Source organism: Oncorhynchus mykiss, chromosome 16 (assembly GCF_057628025.1).
Source record: "Oncorhynchus mykiss isolate SJ-2025 chromosome 16, ASM5762802v1, whole genome shotgun sequence".
NCBI lineage: Eukaryota > Metazoa > Chordata > Actinopteri > Salmoniformes > Salmonidae > Oncorhynchus > Oncorhynchus mykiss.
In genome coordinates, this window is record NC_143037.1 from 20,511,376 (window position 1) to 20,529,529 (window position 18,154).

General features: G+C 42.0%; 1 protein-coding gene across 4 annotated transcripts in view; it reads right to left on the bottom strand.

Moving 5' to 3' along the window:
* The window catches only part of kctd5b (potassium channel tetramerization domain containing 5b), a 34,836-nt gene that overhangs the window by 11,546 nt on the left and 5,136 nt on the right, over positions 1–18,154 (bottom strand). For 2 of the 4 annotated variants that reach the window (XM_021565154.3, XM_090202197.1), the window contains exons 2-5: positions 5,418–5,526; positions 5,173–5,264; positions 1,957–2,052; positions 1,665–1,769 (exon numbers count right to left, since the gene is read on the bottom strand). In XM_021565154.3, coding sequence (XP_021420829.1) covers positions 1,665–1,769; positions 1,957–2,052; positions 5,173–5,264; positions 5,418–5,526 — 402 coding nt within the window. The remainder of the gene's footprint in view (positions 1–1,664; positions 1,770–1,956; positions 2,053–5,172; positions 5,265–5,417; positions 5,527–18,154) is intronic. The other 2 variants (XM_021565157.3, XM_090202198.1) reach the window with 1 other exon arrangement.

An 18,154-nucleotide genomic window follows, 5' to 3' on the forward strand; every position in this document is an offset into this window, starting at 1 on the left:
CGATTTTTGTGTTCTAACAGGCCCACAGTGTGGTTAGTAAAATCCGATTAGGATACATTTGGCTGTTTTCCCTAGATAATATTTAGAAGTCGTCCTTTTCAGGTTTATTAAAAATAAAAATAAATCTCTGCTAAATACTAACTCCCGTTTTTTATAAGCTGGTAGCAAAGCTAGCGATATAGAAAAATCGGTGGTGGTAGTTGAATAAGTTTGAGTGTAATGCAGTTGATGATGACGATGACATGAACAAGTTTTGGGGTTGACATTCACACAAGCATTATACTAGTGAAATGCATAAACAACCTAAATGTAGGCAAATTTTGATGGGCGGCAATGAGGAGATTCTGGATCTATCCCCAAGGGGAACTCATGTGCGACGTTTACATTGGGTAAGAGTTTGTTTTTGTCAATATATTGTGTCTGTCTTTTGTCAATGGTATTTGTGTCTAACATAGTCATCCTATCAAGTATTGCTCTTTGAGTGAAAAGGGAAATAGCCTGTGAGGATAAGGACCATTATATAGTTTAAATACGCTATCTAGCTAACCATCCATGTTGAGTCTATGGGAATGCTAACTGCACAAATGTCAGTGTTTAATTGAAATGTAAAAAATATATAATTTTCCTCATGTTAATAAATCAATCTTTCAGATTCTATGCAGTTTGTTGAATAATTTGGAAAAGTGTGATTTATATTTAGCGACTGCTTCTCCCTGGCTACACAAGGTGAATAGCCTAATCAGGCTTCAATCTCTTCTTCGCTCATCAACTAGCATGGGTTAAAATAATAAACAGGGTTGACGATTTCTTCTTAAAAATCAGCCATACATACCTTTGTGGGATTCCCAGGGGGAATGTTAGCTTGTTGTGTGCAACAGGCAATTGAAACATTTCTAGCCTGCCTATTTATGAGTCACAGGGTTGATGCGTTTCTCTCAACCTGCTCAGTTTTCCACCACAAAACACTGGAAAATGTCCAAAGAGTAGAACCAGCTCACCTGCTTTTACAGTAGGATTTGACTATTAGATGTTCAAATGTTAGATCTTTTTTTTAAAGGAATAGTTTCACCATTTTAAAAATGAGAGTTCAGTTCACGTAACAGGGTTGACCTTAAAATGAGGGACAGACGTAAATGAATCACTAATCACATGAAATAAATAATCTTCAGAAATGACTGTCAAAGCAACAAAATAACGAGGGCTTTATTTTGGGGATTAAGTGGGATAAAAATCGTCCTAGAAGTGACACAGGGTTGAATTTTTGCACTTTAGCAAGCCTTTTTTCATATAAAAAAAACTGATTTAATAAATTCTCGGTGTGGTCTATATTAAAAAGGGCACTTCATATAATGTAACAGGCTTTTAAAATACCATATTGCCACACAATATCTATTGCTATTTTTATAGACCTTTGTGGAACAACCTGTATATCACCAACAAACTGAAAACAAAAATGTAAAGGGGGAGGGGATAATCAAACAGACATAGAAAGGGTGCTGTGTTCACTTGGGTCCTTTGTTGAACAGTACACATCTTAAAATTGAAATCAACTCAAAATGGCTGCCTACTGTTCATAGAGTTGGGACAGAGGCCAAAAGGGTTGTGAATGGGTACATAGGGGACATGCAGTGACCAGCCCGTGGACGGAACATTGTGGGACACACCTCTCCGCTGTGGCTTGGGAAAGTAGACTCCTCCCCCTTCACCTCCCTTGACACAATCAGCAGAAACTCTGACTGCTGGGCCCGCCCGTAACCTATACTGACAAGCTGCAACAACCAAATCAGAGCACAGAGGGATGCCCGGATCACGTATAAGACACAGAAAATGTAACAGTTTTTTTAATGTTAATTTCCAATTCATGAATTGGATTGTTTGGGCGTTGAGGATTATGGGTCGAGGGAAGTACAAATAAAAGGAGGACATTTGGCTCCTCGTGGTGAGAGGCAGCGTTACCTGCTCAAACTTCCAGCCGTCAGACATGGTGGACACCATCTGGGTGAGCTCCTCCTCCTGGCACTGCAGCACCCGGTACACATGTTTCACTGGAGCCTGGGGAGAGAGCAGGGAGACGAGAGGGTATTCGAGTTGAGTGAATTCTTTCTACACACACGATGGAGCAGGTGCATTGATTAACAGTGCACTCACAGCCAAAGGCCAGCAATCCCCAACGGGTAGGGTGTAAGGGGGAGGATTTTTCAACGCCGACGACCAAAAAAAGCCGATACCGATTTTTATTTATTTGTAATAATGACAATAACAATACTGAATGAACACTTATTTGAACTTAATATAATACAATAAAAATCTATTTAGCCTCAAATAAATAATGAAACATGTTCAATTTGGTATAAATAATGCAAAAACAAAGTGTCAGAAGTAAAAGTGCAATATGTGCCGTGTAAAAAAGCTAACGTTTGAGTTCCTTGCTCAGAACATATGAAAGTTGGTGGTTCCTTTTAACATGAGTCTTCAATATTCCCAGGTAAGACGTTTTAGGTTGTAGGACTATTTCTCTCTATACCATTTGTATTTCATATACCTTTGACTATTGGATGTTCTTATAGGCACTATAGTATCGCCAGTGTAACAGCATAGCTTCCGTCCCTCTCCTCGCCTCTACCTGGGCTCGAACCAGGAACACATCAACAACAGCCACACTCGAAGCAGCGTTACCCATGCAGAGCAAGGGGAATAACTACTCCAAATCTAAAAGCGAGTGACGTTTGAAACAATATTAGCGCACACCCAGCTAACTAGCTAGCCATTTCACATTGGATACACCAGCCAATAAGCTGGTAGGCTTGAAGTCATAAACAGTGCTGTGCTTGCAAAGAGCTGCTGGCAAAACGCACAAAAGTGCTGTTTGAATGAATGATTACGGGCCTGCTGCTGCTCAGTCAGACTGCTCTATCGAATCAGACTTAATTATAACATAACAACACACAGAAATACGAGCCTTTGGTCATTAACATAATCGAATCCGGAAACTATCATTTCGAAAACAAAACGTTTATTATTTCAGTGAAATACGGAACCGTTCCGTATTTTATCTAACAGGTGGCATCCCCAAGTCTAAATATTCTTGTTACATTGCACAACCTTCAATGCATGTCATAATTACGTACAATTCCAGCAAATTAGTTCGCAATGAGCCAGGCAGCCCAAACTTGCATATAACCTGACTCTGCATGCATTGAACGCAGGAGAAATGACACAATTTCACCTGGTTAATATTGCCTGCTAAACTGGATTAGTAGTTATAACTAGTGATTATCATTGATTGTTTTTTTATAAGATAAGTTTAATGCTAGCTAGCAATTTACCTTGGCTTCTACTGCATTCGCGTAACAGGCAGATTACTCGTGGAGTGCAATGGTTAGAGCGTGGACTAGTTAAATGTGCGGTTGCAAGATTGAAACCACTGACCTGACAAGGTGAAAATCTGTCGTTATTCCCCTGAACGAGGCAGTTAACCCACCGTTCCTAGGCCGTCATTGAAAATAAGAATGTGTTCTTAACTGAATTGCCTAGTTAAATAAAAATGTATAAAATAAAAAAAATGTAAAAAAAATAATAATCGGAACTCGATATCGATTTCCGATTGTTTTTTTTATTTTAAAATTTTACCCCTTTTTCTCCCCAATTTCATGGTATCCAATTGTTGTAGTAGCATTGTAAAGGGTTTACACACTGTTTCCCATGCTTGTTCAATGAACCAGAAACAATTAATGAACATGCACCCGTGGAACAGTCGTTAAGACACTAACAGCTTACAGACGGTAGGCAATTAAGGTCACAGTTATGAAAACTTAGGACACTAAAGACGCCTTTCTACTGACTCTGAAAAACACCAAAATAAAGATGCCCAGTGTCCCTGCTCATCTGCGTGAACATGCCTTAGGCATGCTGCAAGGAGGCATGAGGACTACAGATGTGGCCAGGGCAATAAATTGCAACGTCCATTCTGTGAGACGCTTAAGACAGCGCTACAGGGAAACAGGGCGGATAGCTGATCGTCCTCGCAGTGGCAGACCACGTGTAACAACACCTGCACAGGATCAGTACATCCGAACATCACACCTGCGGGACAGGTACATGATGGCAACAACAACTGCCCGAGTTACACCAGGAACCCACAATCCCTCCATCAATGCTCAGACTGTCCGCAATAGGCTGAGGGAGGCTGGACTGAGGGCTTGTAGGCATGTTGTAAGGCAGGTCCTCACCAGACATCACCGGCAATAACGTTGCCTATGGGCACAACCCCCCCCCCAAAATCGCTGGACCAGACAGGACTGGCAAAAAGTGCTCTTCTCTGACGAGTCGCAGTTCTCTCTCACCAGGGGTGATGGTCGGATTCTCATTTATCGTCAATGAGCATTACACCGAGGCCTGTACTCTGGAGCGGGATGGATTTGGAGGTGGCGGGTCCGTCATGGTCTGGGGCGGTGTGTCACAGCATCATCGGACTGAGCTTGTTGTCATTGCAGGCAATCTCAACGCTGTGCGTTACAGGGAAGACATCCTCCTCCCTCATGTGGTACCCTTCCTGCAGGCTCATCCTGACATGACCCTCCAGCATGACAATGCCACCAGCCTTCCTGCTCATTCTGTGCGTGATTTCCTGCAAAACAGGAATGTCAGTGTTCTGTCATGGCCAGCGAAGAGCCCGGATCTCAATCCCATTGAGCACGTCTGGGACCTGTTGGATCGGAGGGTGAGGGCTAGGGCCATTCCCCCCAGAAATGTCTGAAAATTTGCAGGTGCTTTGGTGGAAGAGTGGGATATCTCACAGCAAGAACTGGCAAATCTGGTGCAGGGTCTCTGAGGAGGAGATGCACTGCAGTACTTAATGCAGCTGGTGGCCACACCAGATACTGACTTACTTTTGACCCCCCCCCCCTTTGTTCAGGGACACATTATTCAATTTATGTTAGTCACATGTCTGTGGAACTTGTTCAGTTTACATCTCGTTGTTGAATCTTATGTTCATAAATATTGACACATGTTAAGTTTGCTGAAAATAAAACGCAGTTGGCAGTGAGGACATTTATGTTTTTTGCTGAGTTTATTTTAACCATTGGTCAAAAGATACGTATCCTTACAGAAGGGATAAGAGTTTTGAAGAAATACAAAAATCAATAGCGTGCGATTGGGAAGTTCACCTACCTGTGATGTTTTGCAGTCTCGTTCCCTGATCTTGTCCTTGAGGAGCTTTATTAATGATGTGATATTGTAGAATTCGGCTTCCTCCAGGACACCTTCAAAAACACACATTAAGAATCCATTCTGGCAGGAATGAGCAACATAATAAAAACAGACTGCAACAGAGGATACTTAAGAGCTGACGTTGGAAACCAACAGCTTCACTGTGCACATTAGTAGCAACATTCATCTCATATGTCTAGTCTTACCTTCCTCTGCCAGCTCCCTGTTGAGCACCAGCTTGCCATGCCTCAAGTAGTTCAGTACCGGCCCAAAGTATGTGGGGTCTCTGTCTATGAGATAGGCACCAGTGTCATCCTGTAAATGGAACAGATAGAAAATAATTCAAGTCAAGACTTACAGTTCACCATTGTCAGACGAAGACCACCGAGTTGAGTGAAGAGAGGAAAACCACTGGACAGAAGTTAGAACACACAAAACCACACTGCATATATCAGGAAACAGAAACCCCAACATAAGCCCATATGACTGATGGAGGAAGCTACTGGGCTCATAATCCCTGCAAGTGTTGAGGAGTCACACACGCACAGCCGTCAACTATCACTTTTAGCCTTTATTCCCAGAAGCACTCAGAGTTTGATCCTCTTGAGCTCATAACCAGTGGGCATTCCCATATTCCAGTAAGTACTGTGAATAGAACATCCTGCCTTTATGTACATAGCTACCTCAAATACATTGTACCCCTGCACAGTGTTATGATACTGGTACTCCCTGGATATAGCTCTATTCTGGTATTTTATTCCTAGTGTAACCATTATTTTTAAACTGCATCATTGAGATGGGCTCATAAGTAAGCATTTCACAGTAGTCTACACCCATTATATTCGGTGCATGTGACAAATAAAATGTTGTAACCAGTGGTATTTAACATTTTATTTGTCACATGCACCGAATATAATGGGTGTAGACTACTGTGAAATGCTTACTTATGAGCCCATCTCAATGATGCAGTTTAAAAATAATGGTTACACTAGGAATAAAATACCAGAATAGAGCTATATCCAGGGAGTACCAGTATCATAACACTGTGCAGGGGTACAATGTATTTGAGGTAGATATGTACATAAAGGCAGGATGTTCTAAATCACAGTACTAATAGGAATGCCCACTAGTGATAAGTACTGCGATTAAAATAAATAAATATATATATATATATATATATATATAAAAAAAATCTTTGTCTCCTGGGGGAATGGGTTGTTGAAACAATTAGAGCAGAACAGAATGAAATTTGGAACAGGAGACTGAATTCACAGAAGGGACCAAGAGGGAAAACACGACTACACCATCTTCAATGCAAAACAAGACCGAACAAATTACACAACCACCCTCTTCATTACATTGAAAAATACAGAAGTCATTGAGATAGTTTGTCAGCAATCTGCAGTTAACACTAGTCCACCGAGAACAGGGAAAAAATAGATGGTTCAAGTTACAATTAAATGGAAATGGTGAGTGAATGTCATTCACCAAAAATGAGAAAGGGGGGGGTGAAACCCAAAACAAATGTAACGCAAATCTCGTTAATGCAACAGGATGTGTGAGTTTGCATACTTTTTAGTACTTGGCCTCAGCGATCTAGACAAATTAGCTGAGGCATTGGGCTGGCAGCTGTCCCAACATAATTTACACAACACACACTTAATTTTCATACTTTCCAGGCCTTGGTCAAACAAAGCTAGGCAAACACACACCTCTTCCTTTGCCATTGATAGACTGCCATCAAACGTTGTTAAACCCATTAGGTCTTTCCAATAATGAGAAACTGTCTCAGCGCATTCTCTAAGGTGCTGAACCTGAAGATTCGTGGCTGACTGACCTCCTTTCCACAGCAAAAATACCCCACTGGACCCCCATGGGTTATGAACTAGTCCAAATGCTCTGCATATCAGTTCCTTAATATTCTTCTGCACACATTCATTTAACCATAGTTACAGGTGGAAAGTACAGGAGAACAGAAATAGGTCAGTTAATAAGACTCATTTTCTGGTGTAGCGGCACCCCCCACAAAAAAAAAACACTTACAAACTTAAGTCCTGCTAAATTAAACATATGCAAGTACATAGTGAAAACATTACTGTGCCATGTTTGTACTTTGTGTGCAGCAATGGAGGCTCATAGACAGTTTTAAGAACAGGCCACCTAGATTTAGAAGCAGGCCTCTGTGTTGCCATATCTGTACATCGTTTCAGTCTGGTTGATGCGTCAGCTCTGAGCTGAACAAGTGGCCTATCCTAGTGTTACGCACATGTCAAGAGTGTGCAAAGCTGTCATCAAGGCACTATTATTCTACAATGTAGAAAATAGTTGTTTTTTTAATAAAAGAAAAACCCTTGAATGAGTTGGTGTGTCCAAACTTGACTGGTACTGTGCGTGTATATATTTTCGAAGAAGTCTGACCTTTTAACAGTTTCCCCACCCGCCCGCCCCGCTTCTTCTTCCACCATTTTCAAGGCACACATTCACCAGGCTCACAGCCGGTGCATTTAGCTGAACAATTTATGATGGATTAATGTCTCAAGTTCTAAAATGAACAACTCCTTTTAGAAGCCCCTGAAAGCTTTCCCTTCATAAGAGGCCGTTAAAGGAGTTCCATCATGGCTGGGCTGGCAAAGGGGAGAAAAAAAAACCCACTCCTGTCCAAAGCACTCTCTGGGTGGGGAATATTCTTGTAGAGGAGGAGAAAACAGGCGCAACGTAAAATATTTACTCTGCCTCGGAAACCATCAGTCGACAGGGAGACCGAGACACAGCTTACTGCTTCTCGATTACGCGACCGACTGAGCTGGCTAACTTCTGGAATGTTCCATCGCCATGCAGCCGGGCCACCAAGGCATGTACAGTCATCCATAGCATGTACAGTCATCCATAGCTAGCCTATTTTTGCAAGGTGGTGCCGACGTGTCACTGGTTCTGGTGATTTGTGGCATGGTGTTTAGAGTGTGGCAGTGTGAAGGCAGCAGTGGAGGAGCAGGGAGCTGGTAGTGTTAAATATTATCACTGCCTCCCTCCCTCAGGCGGGAACCCAGCGCTAAATGCGGGCCACACATCTCACGCACGTTGAGAAAGCCTTCTAAGCAGGAAAATAGAGAGGAATATGAAAATAATTAGATGCGAAAGGAACAAGAATTTTATGCAATGGAATACTTGAAATATTGATGTTGCGCTCAAAACCGGAGCTGGAATGTCACTTGAGTGGCCCTGCATTTGGTTCAGATGAGTAGTCTGATCTCACATTAACAAAGGAAAAAGTGATGAGGTTCTGTAAGCTTATGGTCCTGAAGTCATTAGATAGCGGACCATCCACAACTTACCTGACGTCTGACCCAGTATACTTGGCTGATAAAATACTTGTTCTACCGGCACTTTAAATTAGCCAAGAACTGTGCACAAAAAAATCTGTCAAAAATCAACTAAGATATGTGGCAGAAAGGACCCATAAGTCAGGTGATTGATTATCTAATACTATTCCAAAAAAAGAAAAGCAGGAAGAAGTGTCTTAAAATATAGATGCAGTTCCCTCTGGAAACAAGAATTTGGGAGAATCTTAGTTGTGGTGACCGTGCATGCGAGTGTACTACACCCCCCCTACACACTCTCTCCCTGGCTTACCCCAATGTGCAAAACAGGCTCCAGTCAACATGAATAATGCAAAGCTCCTTCTGAAGCACATCAGCCTAGGTGACTGAAGACCAAGGCACTCATTTCCTGAGGTGGTAAACACAATACTGCATCGCCAAAAATAGAGCTCTTGAATTAGCCATCAGTCTTTGGTGCTTCCTGTTCAAGTGAAGGGATGTGAAGTGACCAAAAAAAATAAATAAATGGCCTTGCACCCCACCATGTGCAAAATTAATTAATGTATAAACATTTTTGAAAGGTGTTGGCTATAGGGCTGACTATGGTTGATGGGAATAGCTCTTTTTATATTGAAGGTAGCCATTAGTCAAAGCTGCTGGCAGACAGGGATATGTAGTGCATTAGCCTGAGAGCCCAATCTGCATTTAGGCAGGGGATTGGGCTGGGCTGCTCCATTTATGATCAGCTGTTCACGTTTGGGCAAACCACCCAAAAACACACTGATTTAGGCTATTGAGAGATTAGGAGATTTGCATGAGCAAATGAAAATATGAAAGGAACTGAGAACAGTAAATCCAAGAGAATGTGTGGTAATGGAGATTAACGGTGCTAGTAGATGAGCGCAATGGAATATGATGGAGCATTACGAGAAACGAAACGCACACGGACGTTTTTTTTTAAAACTGACAAAACAGTGCTGAGATGGAGGTAGTGGTGGAGAGTCGACTCCAAAATAATTGATTCTTCGACTCCTTGCCCGTCGATTCCCGGTGTCGACTCCCATTTCTGGGTGTCAAGAATAGATTCCGCTAGGAAGACTTCTCGGCTCCTAGGAATCAAGATTTTTGCAACGGAGGAGTGTTCTCGGAAGTAGCCAACGGCAACTACTCAAACTCTTGCATCCGTCACAGCAAATAAACTTAGGGGAAGGGCATAACTAGACAAGTAGGCCACCAGGCAGACCATCAGAGCTGAGCATTGGTAATCAAAAGCTGTATTTCGCAATTTCTTGGCTTACAATAGTTTCGCAAGATCATTACGTAGGGGCTAATCAATGAGTAGGCTAGCGTAAACTACTCCACACGCAACAGACCGAAGACTGAACATGCACTCATCTTTCATAGCGAAGCGAAAGAGCAGGCGACAGCGAGAGAGAAGGGGGCAGGCAGACAGGCTATATACTCTCACAATGCCTCGTAAATTCACCAAAAGTATAGGATTAGACTATCAATGAGTATGGCAAAACTATTCTACACTGAACAAAAATATAAAACGGCAACATACAATTTCAAAGATTTTACTGAGTTACAAGGTAAATCAGTCAATTTAACTAAAAATTCATTAGGCCCTAATCTATCGATTTCACATGACTGGGAATACAGATATGCATCGGTTGGCCACAGATAAATAAAGTAGAGGCGTGGATATAAAAATAAATGTCCGTATCTGGTGTGACCAGCATTTGCCTCATGCAGCACGACATCTCCTTCGCATAGAGTTGCTCAGGCTGTTGATTGTGGTCCCACTCCTCAATGGCTGTGCGAAGTCACTGGATATTGGCGGAAACATGCTGTTGTACACGTCGGTCCAGAGTATCCCAAATATGCTCAATGGGTGACATGTCTGGTGAGTATGCAGGCCATGGAAGTAGTGAGACATTTTCAGCTTCCAGGAATTGTGTACAGATCCTTGAGACACAGGGCTGTGCATTATGCTGAAACATGAGGTGATAACAGTGGATGAATGGCACGACAACGGGCCTCAGGATCTTGTCACGGTATCTGTGCATTCAAATTCCCATCAATGAAATAAGTGTTTGTTGTCCATAGTTTATGCCTACCCAAACATAACCCCACCACGGGGCACTCTGTTCACAATGTCGACATCAGCAAATCGCTCACCCACACGTGGTCTGCACAGTACAGTTGAAACTGGGATTTTTCCGTGAAGAGCACACTTCTCCAGTGTGCCAGTTGTCAAAGGTGAGCATTTGCCCACTGAAGTCTGTTACGACACTGAACTGTAGTCAGGTCAAGGCCCTGGTGAGGATGAGGAGCATGCAATAAGCTTCCCTGAGATGGTTTCTGACAGTTTGTGCAGAAATTATTCCGTTGTGCAAACCCAGTTTCATCAGCTTTCCGGCTGGCTGGTCTCAGACAATCCTGCAGGTTAAGAAGCCGTATGTGGAGGTCCTGGGCTGGCATGGTTACATGTGATCTGCAGTTTTGAGGTTGATTGAATGTACTGCCAAATTCTCTTAAACAACGTTTGTGAGAAATTAACATTAGATTCTCTGGCAACAGCTGTGGTGGACATTCCTGCAGTCAGCATTTCGCCCTCTCCCTCAAAACTTGATACATCTGTGGAATTGTGTCAAGTGACAACAATACACAATTTAGAGTGGCCTTTTATTGCCCCCAGCACAAGGTCCATCTGTGTAATGATCATGCAATTTACTCAGATTCTTGATGTGCCACAACTGTCAGGTGAATTGAATATCTTGGCAAAGGAAAAATGGTCACTAACAGGGACTAAAGAGAATTAGAGAAATACGCTTTTTGTGCTCATGGAACATTTCTGGGATATTTTATTTCAGCTCATGAAACATGGGATCAACACTTCACATTTTGCGTTTATATTTTGTTCTGTGTACATTGTGCCAATGTCAGTTTAATTAGGCCTAAATGTGCAATAAAAAGTATTGTGCCTATAGTTTATTTAAACCTGTTATGGCTGCATCCCTTTGTCCTCAATTTCCGCCTGAAGACATACCCAAATCTAACTGCCTGTAGCTCAGCCCCAGAGGCAAGGATGTGCATATTCTTGGTATCATTTGAATGGAAACATTCTGAAGTTTGTGGAAATGTTAATTGAATATAGGAGAATATAACAGTAGATCTGGTGGAAGAAAAGAGAAAGAAAGAGCATACGTTTTCTGTTTTTTTATTGTTGTAGTATCATCTTTCACATGTACTAGAATAGCCACACAGTCAGATAGGATGCTGGAGATCATTTTGATGGATAACACAAGAGGGCAACTGTAGGTGTGCAAAGTTTCAGACTGATAACTTCAGGAATGGGTGAGCTACATTACATTTAGCATGAAGTCACCCAGGTGTCCCACACAAGTTGTCCAAATGTACCCAAGTGGCCGAATTGGTGAAATGACCTATAACTATATACAACAGTGCAAATAACTATATACAACATATCAAAAAGCAATTCTAACACACACAAAAAAAAGTTTTACAAAATATTAGAAAATAAATATATTTTTAAAAAAAAGTACACCCCTTGGAAGTCCTCGTCATAATATTTTTCTGCCTGTGCCATGTCCCATAGCAGTCTCTTTCTGATGTAAAGCAGAGACAAACTGAACAAGTGGTGCAGGTCATGCGACACAGAAGACAACGACGCCTCCATGCTGTGCCCTTTTGGCCCTGAGGCACAGTCATGCCTGCAGTGATGAACTGTGGCATATGAACACCACTGGGGGCACAGGTAGAGCGGACAGCATTGCACCGGGGGCTCCCAGTCGGAGTCGCTATCACTGTGAAAGAAACAATACAAATATTTTTTTTATGTTATGAGCCTTTTATCATCACATAAAATAAACAGATATGTATTGTATAGAGCAGAGGGAACAGTCACTAAGGTGAAGTGCTGTTCCATTCAACTCCGGCCATTGTTGTGTGTGTATATATATATATATGTGTATGTGTGTATGTGTATGTGTGTATATGTGTATGTGTGTATGTGTATGTGTATGTGTGTATATATATATATATATATGTGTGTGTATGTATGTATATATACATACACACACACACATATATATATGTGTATGTATGTATGTATGTATGTATATATGTATATATGTATATATGTATATATGTATATATATATATATATATATATATATATATATATATATATATATATATATATATATATATATATATATATATATATATATATATATATATATATATATATATATATATATGTGTGTGTGTGTGTGTATATATACATACATACGTACGTACATATATATATACACCCAAACATTTCATTGCAAACTTTTGTTATATATATATATATATATATTTTACATTTCATAAAACGGCATTAGCACTTACCCGTCCAGAAGTACGTCCTGTCCTTGCAGAAACAGCTCTTCAGTTCGTTTGAATCATAACACTCCAAGATTCCTCTAACAAAAAAATCTGTCTCACTTTAGAGTTTGACTTTGCTTTACCTGATTAATTCGCCATGATATCTTCAATGAAATCGTTGGAACTACAACTTTACAAAATACAGCTGCGCGTAAAAAGCCTTACAGCAACTCCTCTGATCGTCAAGGCGAGAATGGAGTTCCCTGCGCATGCGATTACAAACAAGCAATTGTGGTCCAACCCAAAACCATTACATACTGGCGTTTACCTCAGCTCATTGGCTATCTACACAGCTAGATTTCAAGAAGATCAGTGGTCATTTGGCAGAAATATAGTCAATCAATGAAGCTTCGCTAAAATTATTGGTGCGTAAGGTAGTCATTTATCGTCGTCTTCAAATCAGCTCACTTCGGTCAATACTACCTGCAAAAAAAACAAGGAAGTTTGGCTGTGTTGCAAACATCCAGAGGAATGCACTGAAACCCACCATGACTAGATAAACGATTGTTTACAGGGGGGAATCACGTCGAATGCTCCGTAAAAAATTGATAGAGATGGAATTCACGGCACAAACGGGTTACAAAATGTTTCGATTTAGGCTATAAAAATTAATTTTATCAAAGAAAACGGCACTTCATTTGATCACTGGGACCCTCAGGAAGAGAAATAAGAGCAAGATATCAGAATGTAAGTCATAATTTTACCTTCAGATGTGAATGTGTAAAAACTGTCATGGCGGAAAATGTTTGTTGTTGATTGCTCCTCTCAAACAAAAGCATGGTATTTGTTCTCTGTAATAGCTATTTTAAATTGGAAAACGTAGTTTGATTACCAAGATTCTAATCTCTTGAAGGGTGTAAGACGCTTGCATTTTCAAGAATGTTTAATGTTACGAAGTTGTATTTTTAGTTGTCACTCTGAAATTTCCCCTGATGTTGGTCCCTGTACGGGGATCGCAGCCATTAACCAGTTAAGTTAGATAAAGTTTTCACTTGCATTTGCGTGCTTGTGGCGTTCTCCCTAATGCTCTCGTTCGTTCGGGAGCCGTCTGCTCATTCTAAGTAGTATAATCTATCCTGTTCAAAACAGTGGCAGCATGTGCAGCAGTGTTCATTCGGTTTTTGACATACCAAAAATGTAATAGGTGTATTTATGTTGTTCAAATGCACAGATCACTTTATATTTCTTCAAAATTAACTACCGGTAGTTTGAAAACTAGCATTACATTTCTGTCATGCCGCTTTGTTGACAACCACAATCTCGCGTACCGGGTATTCAGCGGCCGCAGTTGTACTAATTCCATCCGAATAGGCTATAGCCTATAAACACGGCAAATAACAGGCTTATCTGCATAGAGCGCGCTGCATCATCCAATGGGATCTGTCAAGGCTGCGCCCAGCAGGAATATTCTAGTTCCTACACCTCACCTATTTTCAAACAAAATAGGCCTTTATAAGTTAATAAGCAAAATGGGCAGCATCATGCTCATGCCAGTCCGCTCTAGAAAGCAACATGCGTCTTCCAAGTAGGACTGCAATAATGAAGTGGTTTGAACGTGTATGCGCACACAGCCGTTTCAGCGTGTTTTGGGAGTCAAGCAAAATAATATTCTGGAGTAGTTCCCCCCTAGGCGGAGGGGAGAAGTGAAATGCAAACTGCTGCTGACAGATGGACGAACAGAGTAGGGATGGGCATTGGGCACGGTTATTCGAATACTACAATATTCATTTATTTTTGACAAAGATTTTTAGGCCCATTTCAATGAAAAGGCTGTCTAAAATTAAATTCTCTCTGTGACATTGCTACATACAAGGATAGACCATGACATTACAAAATGTTAGTAAAACAAGTTAGTGTGCCCCATAAACAATAAGTACCGGTAGCCTACACACTTTCCCGTGTGAAGCTTGTTATTGTTGATCAATCAAAGCAGCACTACTGTCAAGAGGCTCCATGTATGCAAAATTGAATTACAATTACACAATTAAGTTGGCTAAATGAGTAGGCTACAATGATTAACCAACCGGTAGGCTGTTTAATATGAGTTGTAGACAAGGACGCGAGGAGCGCAGCAAAAGCCTCAATTAGCCTTGATTGCTGGCTAACTAACTTAACTGGCTAGTGTAGCTAGCTTGCTTAAAAAAAAATATATATATTTAATGCAGTCAAGACAAACACTCACAGCAACAAGTTTGTCCAACTTGCGAGTTGGTTTGGCTACTTTCTGTGTCAGACACGCCCAAGTGTACAACTGCAGCCTGCAATTTGGGGCCTTCCTGCATCAACTAAACCTTGTTCCAGATAAAACCGTGCCCGACAGGCGGGGACAGTCTACCGGTCGCCCCCGTTTCCAGCTAGCACAGAAGGTGGAGGGACACAGTGTGCTAGCTCGCTAGTTAGCACACTGTCGCCTACACCTCCTTTATACCGGAGTCATCTTTGCTTCTGCATGCCGAACACCTGCCCTCAACATTAACAGAATTGCAGGAAAACAATGCCCGACACCCAGGGGCAAAGGACACTACCGGTGTGTACTAGCTATAGCTTGCTACCGTTGTCGACCCTGCCTCTTCTTGTGGGGTTTATCAGCGGTTGGCATCCAACGTTATGGTGAAATACCACCATCTACTGTATGGAGCGCCACTGCCTATGTACTGTAATGAAACAGCAGGGAGCAGGTCTCGAACCCTCGACCTTTGAGCCCGAGGTCCGGTGCGCTATCGACTGTGCCGCAAAAGCATGCTCATACGGCAGGGTCGATTTCCGCGCTTATAAACCCAGGGTCGTTACACTACCAAAGTCATAGCTTAAAAATGTAAAAAAAAAAAGAGGATGTAGGAATGGCCACATACAGGAACTCTGAATTTCGGACTGCAGTTCCACCCTTCAACACTGGCCCATGCTCCTCTTGCGCACCTCAATACCAGTCCATGCTGAAACAGAGTGCACCGCCTCTCTTTTAATGGTCACATACCTTTTTAGCAGATTTTATTGAGGGTGGGGCAAAATGTTTGTGTTCTTATCTCCAACAGTGCAGTAGTATGTAACAATACACACAAATCTAAAGTAAAATAATGGAATATATAACTTAGGCTGAGAAATGTCAAGAGTGGCATTGAATGAAATACTGTAGATACGCATGAATAAAGCCGTATGTAAACATTTAATAGTGTAACACTAGTCACTTTAAAAAGGGACCAATGATTCCATGTCTATGTATATAGGGCAGCAGCCTCTAAGGTGCAAGGTGGAGTAACCAGGTGGCAGCCAGCTAGTGATGGCTATTTAGCAGTCTGATGGCCTTGACATCGAAACTGTTTTTCAGTCTCTCTGTCCCAGCTTTGATGCACCTGTACTGACCTCGCCTTCTGGATGATAGAGGGGTAAACAGGCCGTGGCTCAGGTGGTTGTTGTCCTTCATGATCTTTTTGGCCTTCCTGTGACATCGGGTGCTGTCGGTGTCCTGGAGGGCAGATAATCACAGAGGGCAAACTCTTGGGCAGACCGCACCACCCTCTTGGTTGCCGTACCAGGCGGTGATACAGCCCAACAGGATGCTCTCAATTGTGCATCTGTAAAAGTTGAGGGTTATTGGGGCCAAGCCAAATTTCTTCAGCCTCCTGAGGTCGAAGAGGCGCTATTGCGCCTTCTTTACCACACACCATAACAAATTATCAGTGATGTGTACGCTGAGGAACTTGAAGCTTTTCACCTTCTCCACTGCGGTCCCGTCAATGTGGATAGGGGCATGCGAGCAAGTCCCCATTGAAGAAAAATGTGTTTTTTAAAACACGCATTCCGACTATCCGGATATGCAAACAAAATGAACGATATAATAGTGTAATCATTTCAAAATGCCCAACCCTAGAACAGAGGCCCCTGATTCTCACCCAATACAAGCATATAGCCCATTCAGGGAGGGGAGTGACATTATCCCTTGGCTCCCCACCCCACTTGGAAAAAGGCTAGAACATGAATTAAGCCAGTGAAAGAGACATCCACACAAGCTGCTCCTTATACAGACCAGACACACAGCCAGAGGGTGAAGGGGACTAAGGATGGTAGTCAGTGTGTGTTTAAAAACAGAGCTAAAGTGGGAGAAAGGATAGCAAGACTGACAGAAAAGAGAGAGATATGTTGGATATTACGGCATTTTCAGGGCAGGTTACTCGGCCTATTAGAAACAGTAACAAAGACAGCAAAATAATATTTCTTTATTTTGCCATTTTCTATCTGGCTTTTATTTCAGCTGTCAGTCAACTTTCCCTTGCACTGTGACAAGAAAATCTAAATTGCATGACAATCTTATCTGTAGCTAGGCCTACCTCTTCTAGCATTCTTCTCATTTTAAAAATGTCACAGCAGAACAATATTGGTCTACATTAACTCACGTTAACCTTGAAAAAACAAGTGCATGCATTTCATCATTATCATTGTGTGTGAGCAGCATCACACCAACTGGTGCTGCCCATACACAACTGCTTCTTCCTCTATGCCCAGCGGATGAATAGGAAATTCATCACACGTGGCTGGAATGTCATTCATGCAAGCATTCAAACCAGTTAGCCAACGCAGTTGGGCACTGGTTCATTCCTCGCCATACAGTAGTCTGAATCCCTTATGCCGCATTTCCATTGAGGATTTACCCCAGTGTTTTAGCCAAAACGCTCAGACTTCTGTTTGCATCTACACAGGCCGGCACCCGTCTCTCACTGGGCCACGGCTGACGGACCAGCTCTGACTTGGAGCCAACTCAAGGCCCTGGGTACTTTTCAGCTTGCATTGACATAATAGCCAACTGGACTGGGTCGCACACGTCCCACAGAATGTGGAACTCCTGTTTGTTCAGCGCACTGTTGACATCTGACACCGGAAATCCACGTAGCACATTGGGGGCGAAACAAAAGAGCCCCATTCATTTTCAATGAAGGGAAGCTAAGTGGGAAGAGGACTGTTGGGTGATAATAGCATGGCTAAGGGAGCCTTAGGGAGGGACCAAAGTTGGAGAAAGCTGAACATTATGTAAATATTCTGCTATTGACCAATCGAAGCTCGCTATAGTTTCCAGCCCCTACTGGATTGTCTGCTGATATCTAGCGCCAACGAGGGTGAAACAAGCTTGGTGATCCAAATGTACTTGTTACACGGATCTAGGCCATGACTACCAACAT